At 39.8% G+C, this 18,831-nt stretch overlaps 1 protein-coding gene across 21 annotated transcripts in view; it reads right to left on the bottom strand.

Moving 5' to 3' along the window:
- Window positions 1-18,831, bottom strand: part of RALYL (RALY RNA binding protein like) — a 548,770-nt gene that overhangs the window by 56,001 nt on the left and 473,938 nt on the right. For all 21 annotated transcript variants that reach the window (XR_014055712.1, XM_081496753.1, XM_081496765.1 and 18 more), the window contains one exon: window positions 760-873. Coding sequence is in view for 20 of the 21 variants with exons in the window: in XM_081496753.1 (XP_081352879.1) it covers window positions 760-873 (114 nt within the window). In the remaining variant the exon portion in view is untranslated. The remainder of the gene's footprint in view (window positions 1-759; window positions 874-18,831) is intronic.

The raw sequence follows: 18,831 nt of genomic DNA, 5'->3' as shown, positions 1-18,831 counted from the left end.
GCAACTACCTAGAAGGGTGGGATGGGGTGGGAGCTGGGAGGGAGATTCCAGAAGGGGACACATGTGTGCCTGTGGGTGATTCATGTTGATGTGTGGCAGAAACCAACACAATTCCGATTCTGTAATGCAATCATCCTTCAATTAAAAATAAATAAATTAAAAAAAAGGGATATTAGCATGGAACTAGGGTCAGGGCTGATATTTCAAAGAAGAGAGGACATTAAGTTAAAGAATTAAGCCAAATGACGTGGCCTTGGGTGGCCAGGCATATCGTTGATACTGACATCCTGAAACTGAGTTCTGAAGTTTTGCGGAGTTGCAGCAATTCAAGAGTGGGACTTCACAATCATGGCTTCTGAAATCTGTTCAATTTTGCTGCAGTTAATTTAATGAAATATGAATATAATTTTAGCCCTGATAGAATATTCCATTTATTGATTTAATTTTCTTAAAGGTCACTTGATATTGAGATATAAACCTTCAATATAATCCAACTGTTACTTATTAGCATCAAAATACTTTTCCTTTTCCCCTCTCTTTTTAAAAATATGAATTTTACGCAAACTGGCTCATCTTGTCTAAAAAGTGAAAAACCAGATTCCATCATTGCAGGTCTAAGTTTCAAGATGATATTTGTGTATCGGTGCTGAACGCTGTCAGACTCAGCCAGTGTGCCCGAACCTGCTCGGCCTCGGTGACTGGCAGGGTGTGAGTGGTTTAACTCCGACACGTCTGCGGCCGCAGCTCCTTTTCACTTACCAGCCTCCGCCTTCTGCTGCTTCTCGATCTTCTCCAGGCGCCCTAGCAAGGAGTCAATTTTAGTTTTGATCTGGGTTAATTCTTTCTTGATTGTCTGTAACTCATCTGATTTCACTGGAAAGGGGAGAAGGGAAAGAATGCAATAGAATGTCAAATGCGCCATGACCCGATTAGAACGTAACGCACAGACACCCTATATTTCCTCAACACTCTGTCACATCCCACAGGATACCTCTCAGTCTTATCTGTTTCTCATTGCTTCCAGTGACCCTGGAATACTGGACGACTTTGCCAATTATAAGCAGTGATTCTCAGCATTTGACACTGAATCTTTTCACTGAAGGTTATGCAGTGGGACAGAAGAATCCAGAAATGTTTTATGCAATAACTAAATGATACTGAATTCAGCTTTTGAAAACGGTAGAGTAAATCTGTTCTATCAGATGGATTCAGATTGAGAAATGATTAAATCATGACAGGTATGTTAATACTGCTTTGAGGAACTATGTTGTAATATATGTTTCAGCAGTCAGTGATATTTTTAATCCAGTTCCTTGATGACTGATTGAAATCAGGGCATAACATTTATCCTCTAAAGAAAAATCTTTAATGCTAGAGAACTCTCTCCAACTTGCTGGACTTTTGCTACTTTCTTTATTAAAAATTGCAGCAGTGGGTTGAACATGCCTCTTTTTAAGCCCTGCGGCTTGAAGGAAAGGAAATTCACTGAAGTTCCCACTGATATTTTCTACAGTAGTGGTTCTTCTTCGAGGTTTTGGGTGTTTAGTGGGACTAACTAAAAATGAGATTAACACAAGATTGACTATTTTTAATTTTGCCAAGTAAGGATGTTAAAAATAACAACAAGCATTCAAATATCAATGATAATAACAATTATTTTATAAAGAAATGGGCTTAAGAAAAGGTCAGTTTCCTATTTAAGGACAATCCTTTCAATGAAAAATGCTTATGTTTATGAAAAATTCACTGCCCTATCTTATTTTCTCATTTCTCTGAGAACCACTGGAAACTCTGTCATGAACCCTCAGTAATAAGATCAAAGATTTTCAAAACTGTAACTCTAGAAGAGCTATACTTGCCTGTGAACTTTCATTAAGTGAGTTTTTGGGTACCCATGCCTCAGTGGAGAGCTATGCTTCAATATCTGTGGTAAGGATCTTGATGTTAGCCTACTATCCATCTCTTTCACTTTTCCTTTCAAGTTTATAATAATCTTGGTTGGATATTCCTGAAGAAATTGAGTGTTTAGTTTGAGTCTTTAGTCTTCAGGAATTTTTGTAAGTAATAAAAGACTAAATGCAATATATGTTTGCTTGAAACAGAGCTATCTGTCAACTAAGGCATATGATATAAGCTATATGATAAAGTATGCCTCAATGTACATTAATTGCTCACCAGACTTTCTCCAATATAAACATGAAAAAAACATTTTCTATTATAAAATAAGAAATTTTCCATAACAAGCAAATTTTTATTTATGATATAAAGTAGTTTGCAAAATAAAAACTGCAAGAATAAGTGACCCCATAGAGAGTTTCTATTATGAAGAACCAGATTGAAAGGAGAACACAGTTTAAAATAGAGAATTATTCCTACATCAATTATTTCCAAGACATCAAAGTGCCATTGTTAATCTCAACTAAATTTGAAAATCATCATCTGTCATAATTGCAAATTGATTCCGCTTTGAAGAATGATTTTAATTTCCTTTGATGGAAGCATGTCATGTAGTTTTACTTAAATCTATCAAAAGTGATAGAAACTATTTTGTCTTAAAACATTAGATGTTGAGCCAAGAGAAATAGGACTGTGGCTGGAGATTAAAAGAATATATATTTTCAGTAAGCAGGGTCACTCCTCAGCCCAGAAATGAGGTTGACTAATTATCTCCTTAAAAAAACATAAACAAATAAATCACTAACACCCCACCTAATAGAATGTCTTTTAAGATTGGAGTGATATTACTACAAAGGCGATTCAAGCTTAGATAAAACTAACGATGTAACCCAGATGTCCTGCCTTCTCCTCCCTACCAGGGAATTCTGAATCAGACTTCAGCCCTGTGCAAACTGTCCAGCTCCAGTCGCGATGGTGAGCAGCAGATGCTCATTAGAGTCCTGCAAATTAGAGCCTAGACCATCTTGGCTGCTTCCCGAGCAACTGGGAAAGTTGTTTGCTTCGTGCCCTTCAGGGCTCTGCTCAGGAGAAGGCTGCTTGCTCACCTGGCCTGTGGTCCCAGAGCCTCCTCTTTCAGTGGGGTTATCTGTAGGTGAGGTCTGGTTCTGGGCTGCTGTATCTGGTTTCCACATGATGCTTCTGAGACAAGCCATCTCTGTGTCCAATACGCTTTTGTCTGTTATCTTTTCTGCCTTTTTCTACTCTGGGAGGTGGGGCTCTTGTTAAGAATGTTTCTACTGAACCTGGGATTGAGCTCCTGCTTGTTTTTACTTACTCTGCCAAAATAGATGTATATTTTACAACTATAGATTTCCAAATCTAAAATTTTAAAAATTTTGCAACTTAGACGTCAGACATTTTTTGAAAACTTAAAGTCAGTTCAGAATTGAGGAGAGTCTTAGGTGTAAAGCATCCCTGTCCATTTTCCTTTCTTTTCTTTTTACATCTTTCTTTTCCTGTCCATTTCCATGGAACTCTTCATTGGGTTTCTGCTTTTAGTTTACGTCACCTCTTAAATAGTGAATGCAAAGTCATATATATATAAAAGCCATAAATCCTCCGTATTGAAAACTCCCAGACTGTCCCAATTTCTATAGAAAAAAGATCAAAAGCACAAAGAAAGCTGAGCACCAAAGAATCGATACTTTTGAACTGTGGTGTTGGAGAAGACCCTTGAGAGTCCCTTGGACTGCAAGGAGATCCAACCAGTCCATCCTAAAGGAGGTCAGTCCCGAATATTCACTGGAAGGACTGATGCTGAAGCTGAAACTCCAATACTTTGGCCACCTGATGCGAAGAACCGACTCATTAGAAAAGACCCTGATGCTGGGAAAGATTGAAGGCAGGCGGAGAAGGGAACAGCAGAGGATGATATGGGTGGATGGCATCACCGACTCAATGGGCATGAGTTTGAGTAAACTCCGGGAGTTGGCGATGGACAGGGAGGCCTGGCATGCTGCAGTCCATGGGGTCGCAGGGAGTCGGACACAACTGAGCAACTGATCTGAACGGAACACACGCACCATTCTTCAGACTGGTCTCCAGGGTCTGCTCTAAAGTATATTTCCAGGTATATATTCCATTGTTTACCAAAACAACGTCATTTGAACAGAATAACTTAATGCTTGATCTAACAGTGTGTGCAACCAGATAGACTCTGATTTGCATCTATGTTTATTGGAGGATCACTTGTAATTACTAAGATTCAGGTTCCTTACCTCTAACTTCCACCCTTTACCCTAAAGACTTGTTATAAGAATTTAATGAAACAATGCACATAAGCACTTAGCATCATGACCAGAATATCATTAAGCAAAATACATGGTAGAAGCAGAAGATATTATTACTATTGTTTACATACCTTTTCCAGCAAGGAGTCTTTCTTTTCTCGATTATGTCTATCTGCTTTTCGGAGCTTAGTTTTAGTCTTACCTGCCCAACTAATTCTTCTTAGTTTAGCCCACTGGAAGGTGGATCTCTCATCTGCAATCTATTTAACAGCACTTCACATTTACTGCTAGACACTGTGTGCCTGTTGGTTTTTCCTTTATGTATCTACTTTTCCTATTAAGTTGTAAGCTTTTTGAGAATGAAGATCTGATTAGGCATTGAAGAATTTGAGGGGTCACGCTTTTCTGTGTTTAATAAGCTCCTTCTCTTCTTATAATAAGCTCCTGGACTTCCCTGGTAGCTCACACGGTCAAGAATCTGCCTGCAGTGTGGGAGATCCGGGTTCCATCCTTGGGTTGGGGAGATCCTGTGGAGGAGGGCACAGCAACCCACTCCAGTATTCTTGCCTGGAGAATCCCATGGACAGAGGAGCCTGGTGGGCTACAGTCCCTGGGGTCACAAAGAGTTGGACATGACTGAGTGACTAACGCTTTCACTTTCTCCTCTTATTGACTGATGAGCCTCCTGATGCTTACCATGAGGTCCTGGGCTTTAGAGTCTGTCCCCCTTAATTAAAAAATGGCATCAACAGTTTTAAGAAAAGATCCCATATCAGACTGGTACCTAATGACAATTTTTTATGTTCTCTGATACAACATCCATGGAAAAGTATTTAGATTTCTGTTTAAATTATTCAGATCACTCATGACACAACATTTCAAAGAGAAGAAAACTTTGGATGGTTGTCTGAAGCAATGCATATTAATGGATTTACCCCATCATAGGCTCTCTACAACCAAACTCTTTTTGAATGAAGAGAGGACATCAAATTCCTTCCTCCCACTTTCTCTCCTCTCTGTCCCTACCTCTAGTTCCTTCCTTCCTGCCTTCCTTCATCCTTTTGCATTCTTAATACAACTTAGTTCAGTGTATTAAACACAGTTGTTGTTGTTCAGCTGCCCAGTCGTTTTTGACTCTTTTTGACCCACAGACTGCAGCATGCCAGGCCTCCCTGTCCCTCCCATCTCCCGAAGTTTGCCCAAGTTCATGTCCATTGCATCGGGGATGCCATTCAGGCATCTCATCCTCTGATGCCCTCTTCTTTTTCTCTGCTCAATCTTTCCCAGCACAGGGGCTTTTCCAATGAGGCGGCTGTTCATATCAGATGACCAAACTACTGGAGCTTCAGCTTCAGCATCAGTCCTTCCATCGAGTATTCAGGGTTGATTTCTGTTAAGATTGACTGGTTTGATCTCCTTGTTGTCCAAAGGACTTTCAGGAGTCTTCTCCAGCACCACAGTTTGAAGGCATCTATTCTTTGGTGTTCTCTCTTCTTTATGGTCCAGCTCTCACAACTGTACTTGAGCAGTGGGAAGACCACAGCCTTGACTATACAAATCTTTGTTGGTAGAGTAATGTCTCTGCTTTTCAACACACTGTCTAGGTTTGTTATCGCTTTCCTGCCAAGAAGCAATTGTCTCCTGATTTTATGGCTGCAGTCACCATCACAGTGATTTTGGAGCCTAAGAAAACAAAATCTGTCACTACTTCCACCTTTTCCCCTTCTATTTGCCATGCAGTAATAGGGCCAGATGCCATGATTTTAGTTTTCTTAATATTTAGCTTTAAGCCAGCTCTTTCACTCTCCTCCTTCACCCTCATCAATAGGTTCTCTAGTTCCTCTTCACTTTCTGCCATTAGAGTGGTATCATCCGCATAGTGAGTTTGTTGATGTTTCCCCGCCTATCTTGATTCCAGCCTGTAACTCACCCAGCCTGGCATTTCTCATGATGTGCTCAGCATAGAGGTTAAACAAACAGGGTGACAGCAGACAGCCCTGCTGTACTCCTTCTCAATCTTGAACCAATCAGTCGTTCCACACAGGCTTCTAACTGTTGCTTCTTGACCTGCATACAGGTTTCTCAGGAGACAGGTAAGATGGTCCGGTATTTCCATTTCTTTAAGAGCTTTCCACAGTGTGTTAAGATCCACACAGTCAAAGGCTTTAGCGTAGTCAATGAAATAGAGGTGAATGCTTTTCTGGAATTCCCTAGCTATCTCTATGATCCAGTGAATGTTGGCAATTTGATCTCTGGTTCCTCTTTCTTTTCTAAACTGAGCCTGGACATCCGGATATTCTCATTTGCATAATGCTGAAGCCTAGCATCCAAAATTTTAATCATGACATTACTAGCCTGGGAGGTGAATGCAATTGTCTGATGGTTAGCACATTCTTTAGTACTACCCTTCTTGGGAACTGGGATGAGGATTGACTTTTTCCAGACCTGTAGCCACTGTTGGGTCTTCCAGATGTGCTGACATATTGAATGCAACACCTTGATGGCATCATCCTTTAGGGTTCTGAAGAGCTCTACTGGACTTCCATTGCATCTACTGGGTTTATTAACAGCAGTGCTTCCTAAGGCCCACTTGATTTCACTGTCCAGAATGTCTGGCTCTGGTGACTCACCACACCATTGTAGTCATCTAGTTCATTAAGATCTTTTTTTGTTTGCTTTGCAATTCTTCTGTGTATTCTTTCTATCTCTTCTTGATCTCTTCCGCATCTACTAGGTGTCTACCATTTCTGTCCTTTCCTGTGCCCATCTTTGGGTGAAATATACCCTTGATATCTCCACTTTTCCTGAAGCGATCTCTAGTCTTTTCCCTTCTGTTGTTTTCTTCTAGTTTTATGTACTGTTCACTGAAGAAGGCCTTCTTGTCTCTCCTCGCTATTCTTTGGAACTCTGAATTTAGTTGGATATACCTTTCCCTTTCTCCCTCGCTTTTCGCTTCTCTTTTTTCTTCATCTATTTGTAAAGCCTCCTCAGATAACCACTTTGACTTCTTGCTTTTCTTGTTTTTTAGAATGGTTTTGTTCCCTGCCTTCTGTACAATATTAGGACTTCTGTCCATAGTTCTTCAGGCACACTGTTTACTAGACCTAATCCCTTGAATCTATTCATTACCTCCACAGCATATTCATAGGGGATTTGATTTAAGTTGTACCTGGCTGGCCTAGTGATTTTCCCCACTTCCTTTAGTTTAAACCTGAATTTTTGTATGAGCAGCTGATGATTTGAGCTGCAGTCAGAATTAGCAAATACCAGAAAATCTGTAGGCATGCTTATGTATTACAGATATGGCCACTTCATGCCAACTTCAAATAGACCAACAAATTTTATTAAAAGCTTCGCGTATGTCCTGGCAATACTTTTGGATTGACTGTCTAATGGGGAGATAGATAAGCAGACAGGCACCGCAAAAAAAAAATATATATATATATATAATGAAAATATGCTTTTCTCCATCAGAAGCACTGTGATGAAGGAATATGAAAGTAACCCATGACTTGGGCAAAACTCTTTTCCCAGTTCCACCTGTGTACTCTAAATGCATAATCTTCATCATTAAAGATATGTTGTAGAGGATATAACGCCATTATTTATTTTTGTATAGAGTAGCAGATAGCATGAGTCAGGAGTATTTCTTTTACTAAGAATAACATTTTATCAACTTGCTATTATGCAATTCACTGCCTTCTGTACAATATGTTCCTAATACAGACAAGCTGGAAGCTTGGGAAGATTAGATCTAATTACTAAAGATTATGTCCCTGGAGGAGGAAATAGAAACCCACTTCAGTTTTCTTGCCTGGGAAACCCCATGGACAGAGGAGCCTGGCAGGCTATGGTCCATGGAGTCGCAAAAGAGTCAGACGTGACTTAGAGACTAAATAACAATAACAGCCCACCAGGCCAAGGCTTCCTGGTGGCTCAGCAGTAAAGAATCCGCCTGCCAATTCAGGAGATGGAGTTCGATCTCTGAGTTGGGAAGATCTTCTGGAGAAGGAAATGCAACCCACACCAGTATTCTTGCCTGGTAAATCCTATGGACAGTGGAGCCTGGTGGGCTACAGTCCATGAGGTCTCAAGAGTCGGACATGAGTTAGTGAATAAAACAAAAACAATGAATTCTGCAATTTAAAAATCACAAATTTTGGAGTTTGAGAAAATCGCTTTATTTCCCAGTCAACCCCAGGTCGCTCTCTCATCTCACCTTCTCCTTGCCTTTGTCACTATCTCAGTCTCTATGCAGCCACATCTGTTCAGCGCCCCTTAACGGTGTCTTGCGTTTTCAGATACCCATGCCTTTGTTTCTTTGTTTTCACTGGCCTGTCCTACACTCTCACCTTCCTCACGTGGTAAATGACATTTAACACTTAAATATTTGGCTCAAATGCTGCCAACATTGTAAAGTTATCCTCGACCTGTGATCCTCTTCTTCAAGGATCTCATCCTCCTCACAACCATACTTCTTTCCGACGATACTTTGAATGATCATTTCTTTAAAGGTCTCTGTCCACAAGGGAAGGAGTTGCCCTCATTTTTTAACTCAAGTGTCTGAGGTATTCGCTCGATAGAGTGTATTATTGTCAGGCTCCTTGCCAGGAGCTGTAGATGTGTTAGTTAAAGAGAGAGACTTAAGTCCCTCAAATTGTGGAACTCTCATCTGGGAGTGGAATAAGAGAATAAACAATGCATATAGGTTATTAAAGACAATAAACTACATATAGAGTTTGGGAGAGAGAGAAAGAGACTTGCAGCAATTTTCCTTACAAATATACATTTTCAAAATGGAAATGTCAGCTTTTATTTATTATTTATTTAGGTCCCGCTGCGTATCACGTGGGATCTTAGTCTCCCCATCAGGAACTGAAACTGTACCCTTGCACTGGAAGTGCAGAGTCTAAACCCCTGGACCACCGGGAAAGTCCCTACAAGTATAAATTTAACACAATGAAGTAAACACTGTCATAGATGAATCTGGTTAAAAGGAGTGTATCAATGTGTATCATCTGATAATTATTTCAAGCAACAAACTACACTGTTTCGAACTACAGTGAAATATACATCCCTGAATGGAGAAAAATACTGAAAACAAGAACGGAAGGAATGCCTGGCTGGGAAGTGAGGTTTGCCATTTTATACAAGGCGGTCAGGGGTCAGGGAAAGCTTCGCTGATGAGGTGAGACTGGAGGAAAAGTCTCAGCCCAGGGACTGTCCAGGGATGATGGTGTGGGAAGGGGGCATGTGAGGCAGAGGGGTGATAAATACTAAGGCCTGAGACAGAAGTGTGCTTGGGTATGCTGGAGACAGCCAAGAGGGTGTGCCAGAGACAGCCAAGAGGGTGTGCCAGAGACAGCCAAGAGGGTGTGCCAGAGACAGCCAAGAGGCTGTGCCAGAGACAGCCAAGAGGGTGTGCTAGAGATTGTAAAGAGGGTGTGCTAGAGACAGCCAAGAGCCCGGGGTGGCTGGACTGGAAATTGCTACTGAGAGAAAAGTACAAGTAGTCAGGGGAAGACAGAGACTTGAGGAGGGGAAAGGACGTGGAGAAGACTGTAGTCTTGTGGCCAAAGTCCCACTGTGGCTTGTACTCTGAGTGTTACAGGGCTCACTGAGTTTTTGAAGAGCATCCTTCTGACTTCGTGTTGTGAAAAGACTGTAGGAAGGTAAGCGTGGATTCAGTGAGATCACTAAGAAGCTTGTGGATATAATTCAATGGAGGGATCTCAGTAGACTGGATCGGACCAAAGTATTAGCAGTTGCATTGTGAGAAGTAGATGAATCCTGCATATATTTTAAAGATTTTTAATGAGAAAAATATGCAAACAGTAAGAAGTAAAGTGTAGTTGAAAGGGGGAGTCGACAAGAACTCCAGAATTTGGGGTCTGGAGGTAGAGCTGGGAAGTAGAGCCTTGCCATTTGCTGGGATAAAGACTTCTAGAAGTTCAGGTTGAGGAGGAGGTTCAGAGGGTCTGTTCAGACTTGTTGATCGTCAGATGTCTATCTGTGTCCAAATACATGTGATAAGTAGGCAGTTGGGTACATAAGCCTGGACTTTATAAGAGTGATCAAAGGTACAAAAGTAAATTTGGAAGTAACCAGAGAGATAGTGTTTCAAGTTAAAGAGAGAATGAATTTGTTCTCGTGATTGAGTACATATACATAACAGGTGTTTTAGAAGACATCAGTAATATTATCTTCAAAGGAAAATGTCTTTTACTCTTTCCATTAGATAGATTCTACAACAAAAAAAATTGCAAAAATTATACATGAAAGAAAATATATTATCATACAAATCTTTGGTTGTCCAGATGAGTATAATAGTTTATTTTTGTATGGGTGATTACCAGACTTGAATTTAGAATTATTCTTCAAGATCAGCAAAATGATAAATTTAAAAAAAATAACAAAGTTCCTAGGATAGATTCCTTTAGCTTGTTTTTAGACAATAGAGAAACTAGGAGCCAGGTTATAGTATACAGATAATCTTAAATATTATTAATTAACATTATCCAGTAATGAAATGTGTACCTTAATTAAGCACTATTTTATATAATATTATATATTATATACTTAAATATTATTAATTAATGTGAAAGAGGAGAGTGAAAAAGTTGGCTTAAAGCTCATCATTCAAAAACTAAGATCATGGCATCCAGTCCCATCACTTCATGGCAAATAGATGGGGAAACAGTGGAAACAGTGGCTGACTTTATTTTTGGGGGCTCCAAAATCACTGCAGATGCTGATTGCAGCCATGAAATTAAAAGATGCTTACTCCTTGGAAAGAAAGTTATGACCAACCTAGACAGCATATTAAAAAGCAGAGACATTACTTTGTCAACAAAGGTCTGTCTAGTCAAGGCTATGGTTTTTCCAGTAATCATGTATGGATGTGAGAGTTGGACTATAAAGAAAGCTGAGCACAGAAGAATTGATGCTTTTGAACTGTGGTGTTGGAGAAGACTCTTGCGAGTCCCTTGGACTGCAAGGAGATCCAACCAGTCCATCCTAAAGGAGTTCAGTCCTGGGTGTTCATTGGAAAGACTGATGTTGAAGCTGAAACTCCAATACTTTGGTCACCTGATGTGAAGAGCTGACTCATTTGAAAAAACCCTGATGTTGGGAAAGATTAAAGGCAGGAGGAGAAGGGGATGACAGAGGATGAGATGGTTAGATGGCATCACCGACTCAATGGACATGAGTTTGGGTGGACTCTGGGAGTTGGTGATGGACAGGGAGGCCTGGCGTGCTGTGGTTCATGGGGTCACGAAGAGTCGGACACGACTGAGGCGACTGAACTGATACTGAACTGATAATTATTATTAATTAATATTATGCAGATAATCTTAAATATTCTTCTTAAACTATCATCATAGTTTTTAGTTAGAAAAAAAGAAGCCACATTAAATCATTTCAGACATGCTCTGTCTAAACAGTTTGTTGACTTGGTGATAAATGTTATTGCATTCTGATACTGTCAACAACATGATGTCTGGGCCTATTGCTGTGACGTGAGATGTAATCCAAACAGGAAATTAAGCACACAGGATGACACCATCTGCCTATAAAAAATGTGTGCATCTCTGATTTATGTGGTGACAAATATTTCAGTTTCAATTTATTTTAATCACCTGTGGGAAACTCTATTTAGAGACAAAGGAAGACTCTTCAGCTAACTTTCTAGATCAATGGTACTGAACAGAGGGTAGTATTGCCCTGCAGGAGACATTTCAAAATTTCTGGAGACATTTTTGACTGCCATGGCTTGACAAGGGTGGTGCTGTTGCCATAGAGGGCATCTGGTCTGCTAAATGTTGTAGCATGTACAGGCTAGCTCCTGACACCACACCAGAGAATCACCTGATCAAAGAGGTACCAAGTCTTAGAAGCCCTGGTTCTAGCCCTTGCCTGGACTATAGACTGTCCCTCCCAATGCCAAGCTTCCTATGGACACTGAGAAAAGTTTAAAATGTTTGAATCATGGGGATTTTAACAATAGTCCACATTAATTTATGTTACTCTTTTATTCCCCATGCTTTGAAAAATTATTTAAATATCAAAAAGTATAATTTGCATGGAATTTATATTTACTTTTATATATACTCTTTCACCAATAAGAAGCCTGAGAATCTGACAATTTACATGGCATTCTCAAAACCCTTATAATAATTCTGTGTAATGTAGTAACCTGGAGGTGGAGCTTGGGTACAACTCTAGGTCTTCTGACTATAAACTAATATGTGGAAGATTATTTGCCATCCTTGTAAATATTTTTGAAAAGTCAGACTTTAGAAGATTTTGGTAAAAATTAAAGCAATTGGCGTATTTCTCCATATATATACATAAATATAAGACAGCTGTTACCTCTCTTACAGATAGAATTTTCTAGAAAAAGCAATTACATTATGTGTATGTGTATGCACTCATAACACCTTCACTTACATACACATCTATACCAATTATTTACATATATTTTTAGAAAGAGAAAATGAAGTGGAGACTGAATGTATTATTTTATGCAGTAACTATTCATTAAACACCTGCTGTATGCATCCATGCATCTAATATTTCACTAGCAGCCACACATGGGTTTCCCTGGTGGTTCAGGGGTAAACAATCCTCCTACCAATGCTGGAGATGCAAGAGACTCGGATTCAATCCCTGGGTTGGAAAGGTCCCCTGAAGTAGGAAATGGCAACTGACTCCAGTATTCTTGCCTGGAAAATTCCATGGACAAAGGTGTCTGGCAGGCTGCATGAGGTTGCAAAGAGTCAGACAGGATTGAGTGAGTGAGCGACTGCTCATATACCATACCATTTTAATCCTTAAGATAAACATGCAAAGTATATATTATTAAAACTGTTCTATGAATTAGAAGAATGGATGTTAGAGAAGCAATGTGTTTAAGGTAGCCTAAGAGAGAGGCAACCGAATCAAGTTTAGAGTGGACAGCCTGATTCTAGCCGTGCTTTATGCTTGCTTGTTCGATTGATAATTTTTTTGGCCCCAAGCCTGCCTCCTTGTTTTCATGGAATTTACAACTAATGGAGGAAAAAGAATTTGTAAAAAACTTATTATAATACATAAAAGCATAAAATATGTCAAATAATGGAGAAATAAGTTAAATATGTTTATTGCTTGATGTTGAAGTTACTTTCTGGTCTTCCCCAGCAGACTGTAAGTCCCTGAATGAAAGATCCTGTCTATTTCATTTCTATAGAATATTTATTTCTTAGAGGTCACATCTACTTCACCTAAGGAACATCAGTTTGGAAGCAATTGAAATTATGTCAATTATACAAGTAAAAACAAAAGCACAATTAATTTCCATGTGGTTAGATGTCCAGTCATGAAAATATTCATAAAAAATAGGGCCTTAAACTAAAACTGGAAGGGTACTTTGGATTTCAGCAAGCAAGCACGCTCTTCTAAGTAAAGGAAGGAGTAAATCTGAGCTTGGAAAGGTGCATCAACACCCTGGCTTCTTTTAGACCCCTAAGAGCAGGTCAGAATTTGTCTCCTTATTTCACTAACATGATATTCTATAACTGAGTAGAATTCTAAAGATGTAGCTCATGGTCAACTATGACATATACAGAAAAAAATAAAATGCAAAAAGCCAAAATAATATTGATGACACACATTCTATTATTTGAGAATATACTTTGTGCAATGCAAAGGTGACTTGAAGGGCAAATTTGTAATCTAAAATGGAATGATTAGATGTTCATGGAAATAGCTATAAAATTAAGCAGAAAGTCTTAAGTAACCTAATTAGGAAGATGAATAACCGGTTTGGCTTTAGAGGACAGATGCTTCCTTTGTGCCACAGAAGCGTCCAAACCTGTTTCACAAGAATGGTATTACCCCGGTTGGATCTGGAAGACAGGTAATTTCATGAATGACACTTATTTGTCTATAAGAGGTAGATAATGTGTTGGTAACACATTTCTTGTGATAAAAGAAAGGGCTTTCACATGGAGGTACATGGACATAAGTCTGGAAGCATTTACGTGGTCAATTAAGCTAGGAGAAGAGTAGCTGAAAACTGGGAATGGAAGACCAGTTATGCCTGGAGAACTACAACGAAGAGCTTGGACTCTTCCTTGGTAAATGACAGTAATTTTGAATTTTGAGTGAAGAAGTGACAAAGCATTTAGTTGAGAATAATCTTGCAGTTGGTCATGCAATTAATGAGATTGGGGGAGAATACAGGTCAGGAAAATTAATTTGTAAGAGACTATTAGAGCAGTCAAGGATCTGCTTATTAGGACCAGACCTAGAGAAAAGAACAGGGGAGGAAGAAACAGAGGCTAGAAATGTTAAGTTTCACTGCCTGGACCTAATGCTCACAAACTTTTATAATTCCACTCTGGAACAATTTGTTCAGTTGCGTCCGACTCTTGCGACCCCATGGACTGTAACCTACCAGGTTTCTCTGTCCATGGGATTTTCCAGGCAAGAGTACTGGAATGGGTTGCCATTTCCTTCTCCAACCTTCTTTCTTTTTCTTTCTGGAACAATTATAACTTTTCTGGTGCTGTTAGTGGAGCACAATGAAAAAACATAAATTCTACAGTAGAACTGTATGCCCCAACCACTACTGCTGAAGAAGCTGAAGTTGAACGGTTCTATGAAGACCTACAAGACCTTCTAGAATTAACACCAAAAAAGATGTCCTTTTCATCATAAGGCACTGGAATGCAAAAGTAGGATGTCAAGATACCTGGAGTAACAGGCAAGTTTGGCCTTGGATTTCAAAATGAAGCAGGGAAAAAGCTAACAGAGTTTTGTCAAGAAAACACAGTGGTCATAGCAAACACCCTCTTCCAACAACACAAGAGAAGACTCTAGACATGCACATCACCAGACGGTCAATACTGAAATCAGACTGATTATTTTCTTTGCAGATGAAGATGGAGAAGCTCTATACAGGCAGCAAAACCGGGAGCAGACTGTGGCTCAGATCATGAACTCCTTATTGCCAAATTCAGACTTAAACTGAAGAAAGTAGGGAAAACCACTAGACCATTTAGGTATGACCTAAATCAAATCAAAGTGGAAGTGACAAACAGATTCAAGGGATGTGATCTGATAGAGAGAGTGCCAAAGAACTATGGACAGAGGTTTGTGACATTATACAGGAGGTGACGATCAAAACCATCCTGAAGAAAAAGAAATGCAAAAAGGCAAAATGACTGTCTGAGAAGCTCTTACAAATAGCTGAGAAAAGAATAGAAGTGAAAGGCAAAGGGGAAAAGGAAAGATATACCCATATGAATGCAGAGTCCCAAAGAATAGTAAGGAGAGATAACGAAGCCTTCCTCAGTTATCAGTGCAAAGAAATAGAGGAAAACAATAGAATAGGAAAGACTAGAGATCTCTTCAATAGAATTAGAGATACCAAAGGAAAATTTCATGCACAGATGGGCTCAATAAAGGACAAAAACTGAATGGACCTAACCGAAGCAGAAGATATTAAAAAGAGGTGGCAACAGTAAAAGAACTATACAAAAAAGATAGCCATGATGGTGTGATCACTCATTTAGAGCCAGACATCCCAGAGTGTGAAGTCAAATGGGCCATCACTACAAACAAAGCTAGTGGAGGTGACAGAATTCCAGCTGAGCTATTTCAAATCCTAAATGATGATGCTATGAAAGTGCTGCACTCAATATGCCGGCAAACCTGGAAAACTCAGCAGTGGCCACAGGATGGGAAAATATCAGTCTTCATTTCAATCCTAAAGAAGGGCAAAGCCAAAGAATGTTCAAACTACCATATAATTAAATTCATTTCAGGTTAGCAAAGTAATGCTCAAAATTCTCCAAGCTAGGCTTCAACAGTACACGAACCAAGAACCTTCAGATGTCCAAACTGGGTATAGAAAAGGCAGTGGAACCAGAGATAAAATTGCCAACATCTGTTGGATCATAGAAAAAGCAAGAGAATTTCAGAAAAACCATCTATTTCTGCTTCATTGACTACACTAAAGCTTTTGACTGTGTGGATCACAACATACTTTGAAAAATTCTTGGGAATACCAGACCACTTTACCTGCCTCCTGAGAAACCTGCATGCAGGTCAAGAAACAACAGTTAGAACTGGACATGGAAAAACTCACTGGTTCCAAATTGGGAAAGGAGTATATGTCAAGGCTGCATATTGTCACCCTGAGTATTTAACTTATACACAGAACACATCATGCAAAAAGCTGGACTGGATGAAGCACAAGCTGGAATCATGATTGCTGGCAGAAATAGCAATAACCTCACATATGCAGATGACACCACCCTTATGGCAGAAAGTGAAGAAGTACTAAAGAGCCTCTTGATGAAAGTGAAAGAGGAGAGTGGAAAAGTTGGCTTAAAACTCAGCTTTCGAAAAACAAAGGTCATGGCATATAGTCTCATCATTTCATGGCAAACAGATGGGGAAACAATGGAAACAGTGACGGACTTTATTTTCTTGGGCTCCAAAATCACTGCAGATGATGACTGCAGCCATGAATTTAAGACACTCCCTCCTTGGAAGAAAAACAATGACAAACCTAGACAGTGTGTTAGAAATCAGAGACATTACTTTGCTGACAAAGATCTGTATAGTCAGAGCTACGGTTTTTCCAGTGGTCATGTATGGATGTGAGAGTGGACCATAAAGAAGGCTGAACACCGAAAAATTGATTCTTTTGAACTGCGGTGTTGGAGAAGACTCTTGAGAGTCCCTTGGACTGCAAGGAGATCAGACCAGTCGATCCTAAAGAAATCAATCCTGAGTTAGAAGAATTGATGCTGAAGCTGAAGCTCTAATACTTTGGCCACCTGAAGCAAAGAGCTGTCTTGTTAGAAAAGACCCTACTGCTGGGAAAGATTGAAGGCAGCAGGAGAAGGGGGCGACAGAGGATGAGGTCATTGGATGGCATCACTGTTGCAATGGACATGAGTTTGAGCAAGCTTTGTGAGGTGGTGGAGGATGGGGAAGCCTGGCGTGCTGCAGTCCATGGGGTCACGAAGAGTCGGACAGGACTGAGTGATGGAACAAAGACAACAACAGTGGGACTGAGAAAACCATTTCAAATGCTCAAAGGCTATGTTGATATAAAGATTTTATCGAACATTTTATTTTCTTTCTTTTCTGCCTGCATTTTAAAATCTGGTTATGTTAATGAGCCACATTAAAGCCTAGCAGAAAAGCCAAGCACAGATGCTTATAAATGTATTTATTTATTTTAAACACACTGTAATTGTTTTGGTTTGGCTGCTGTGTATCTAAATATCAGGTGGTGATTTTAGTAAGGACTTATTACTCTGTTTATACAAAGTGCTCATCAGTGTCCAGACTGTGAAGCCATGTGTGTCTGAGAAATTCAGTGTGTTTACCCGGATGAGCTAAGTAAAAAATATCCAAGAAGTTGATTATTAAAATATAAAGAGCTGAAGTGTATGCTGAGATCTCCACATTTAGCTCATGTTCTATATGCACATAACCCTGTGTTATGTGATGAGTTCTGTATCCACCTCACATTTTATGTATGAAAGTTCTAGACCCAGTGCCTGCCACAGTGTGACTCTATTTAGACAGAGGGCCGTGAAGGAGATAATCAAGTTAAAAGGAGGTCACCGGACCCAGGAGGCCCTCATCCCATATGACTAGAACCCTAGTAAACACACATATACAGAAGACCAAAGACGTGGAGACTCAGGGAGAAGATGGCCCCCAACATGCCAAGGAGAGGGGGTTACCCAGACGCTGCCCTCAGGCCCTTCGAAGGAACCAATATGGCTGACACCTGGATCTCCAGCTCCCAGCTTCCTGAACTCTGAGGAAATAGATTCCTGTTCTCTAAGCCATCCAGTGTGTGGTACTTTGTTACGGCAGCCTGAGCACATGAACATAACCATCACATAAGTTTCTTAAACTACTAATATCATTTTGATCAGACAGCGTTTTTCTGAGAGTCTTTCCCCTCAGCCCTGTTTAAAATTTCAACCCTCAACACTCTCCACAGTTTTGCACTCTCCCGTTAACCATCTTTATCTTTTGTTTTGTCTAATCATAATATCCTTGGCTTCTTAACTGCCAAGGCTAGTGATAAATCTTTGCTTCAGACAGTACTAATAACAGTATTATTATTACTAAGGCTTATTATTAAGACTTTCATCATGGGAGACACTATTCTAAGAGCTTTGCACGTGTTAACTCACTTAATCCTCACACAAACTTTATGGAAATGGTGGTGAGATTATCATTCCCATGTTACAGATGAGGAAACTAAGCCACAGCAAACAAAGAATCTTCCCCCAAAGCATGCAGCTCGCAAACGGCAGAGCCACCACTGGACTCCATTACACCAGATTCACACCCCATCCTCTTACCTGCTACACTCTGCTGTGCTACTAACAGCGACAATAAACCTCACCGATCATTCACTGTTTGACAAGACTTGACTAAGAACTTTATATGCATCAGCCATTTAATTCCCATGACAAAGTGCTATATTTAAAGTATTATTATTTCCGTTTTACAGATAGAAAATAAATAGAAGCACACACGCATTAGAGGATTTCCTCACGACCACAGTATTAGTATGTTGTGCAACACGAATTCCATCCCAGACCATCTGAGAATAAAGCCT

Source organism: Giraffa tippelskirchi, chromosome 6 (genome assembly GCF_054371585.1).
Source record: "Giraffa tippelskirchi isolate mGirTip1 chromosome 6, T2T-mGirTip1v1.2.pri, whole genome shotgun sequence".
In the NCBI taxonomy this organism is placed as follows: Eukaryota; Metazoa; Chordata; class Mammalia; order Artiodactyla; family Giraffidae; genus Giraffa; species Giraffa tippelskirchi.
This window is presented reverse-complemented; position numbering and strand designations above follow the sequence as displayed.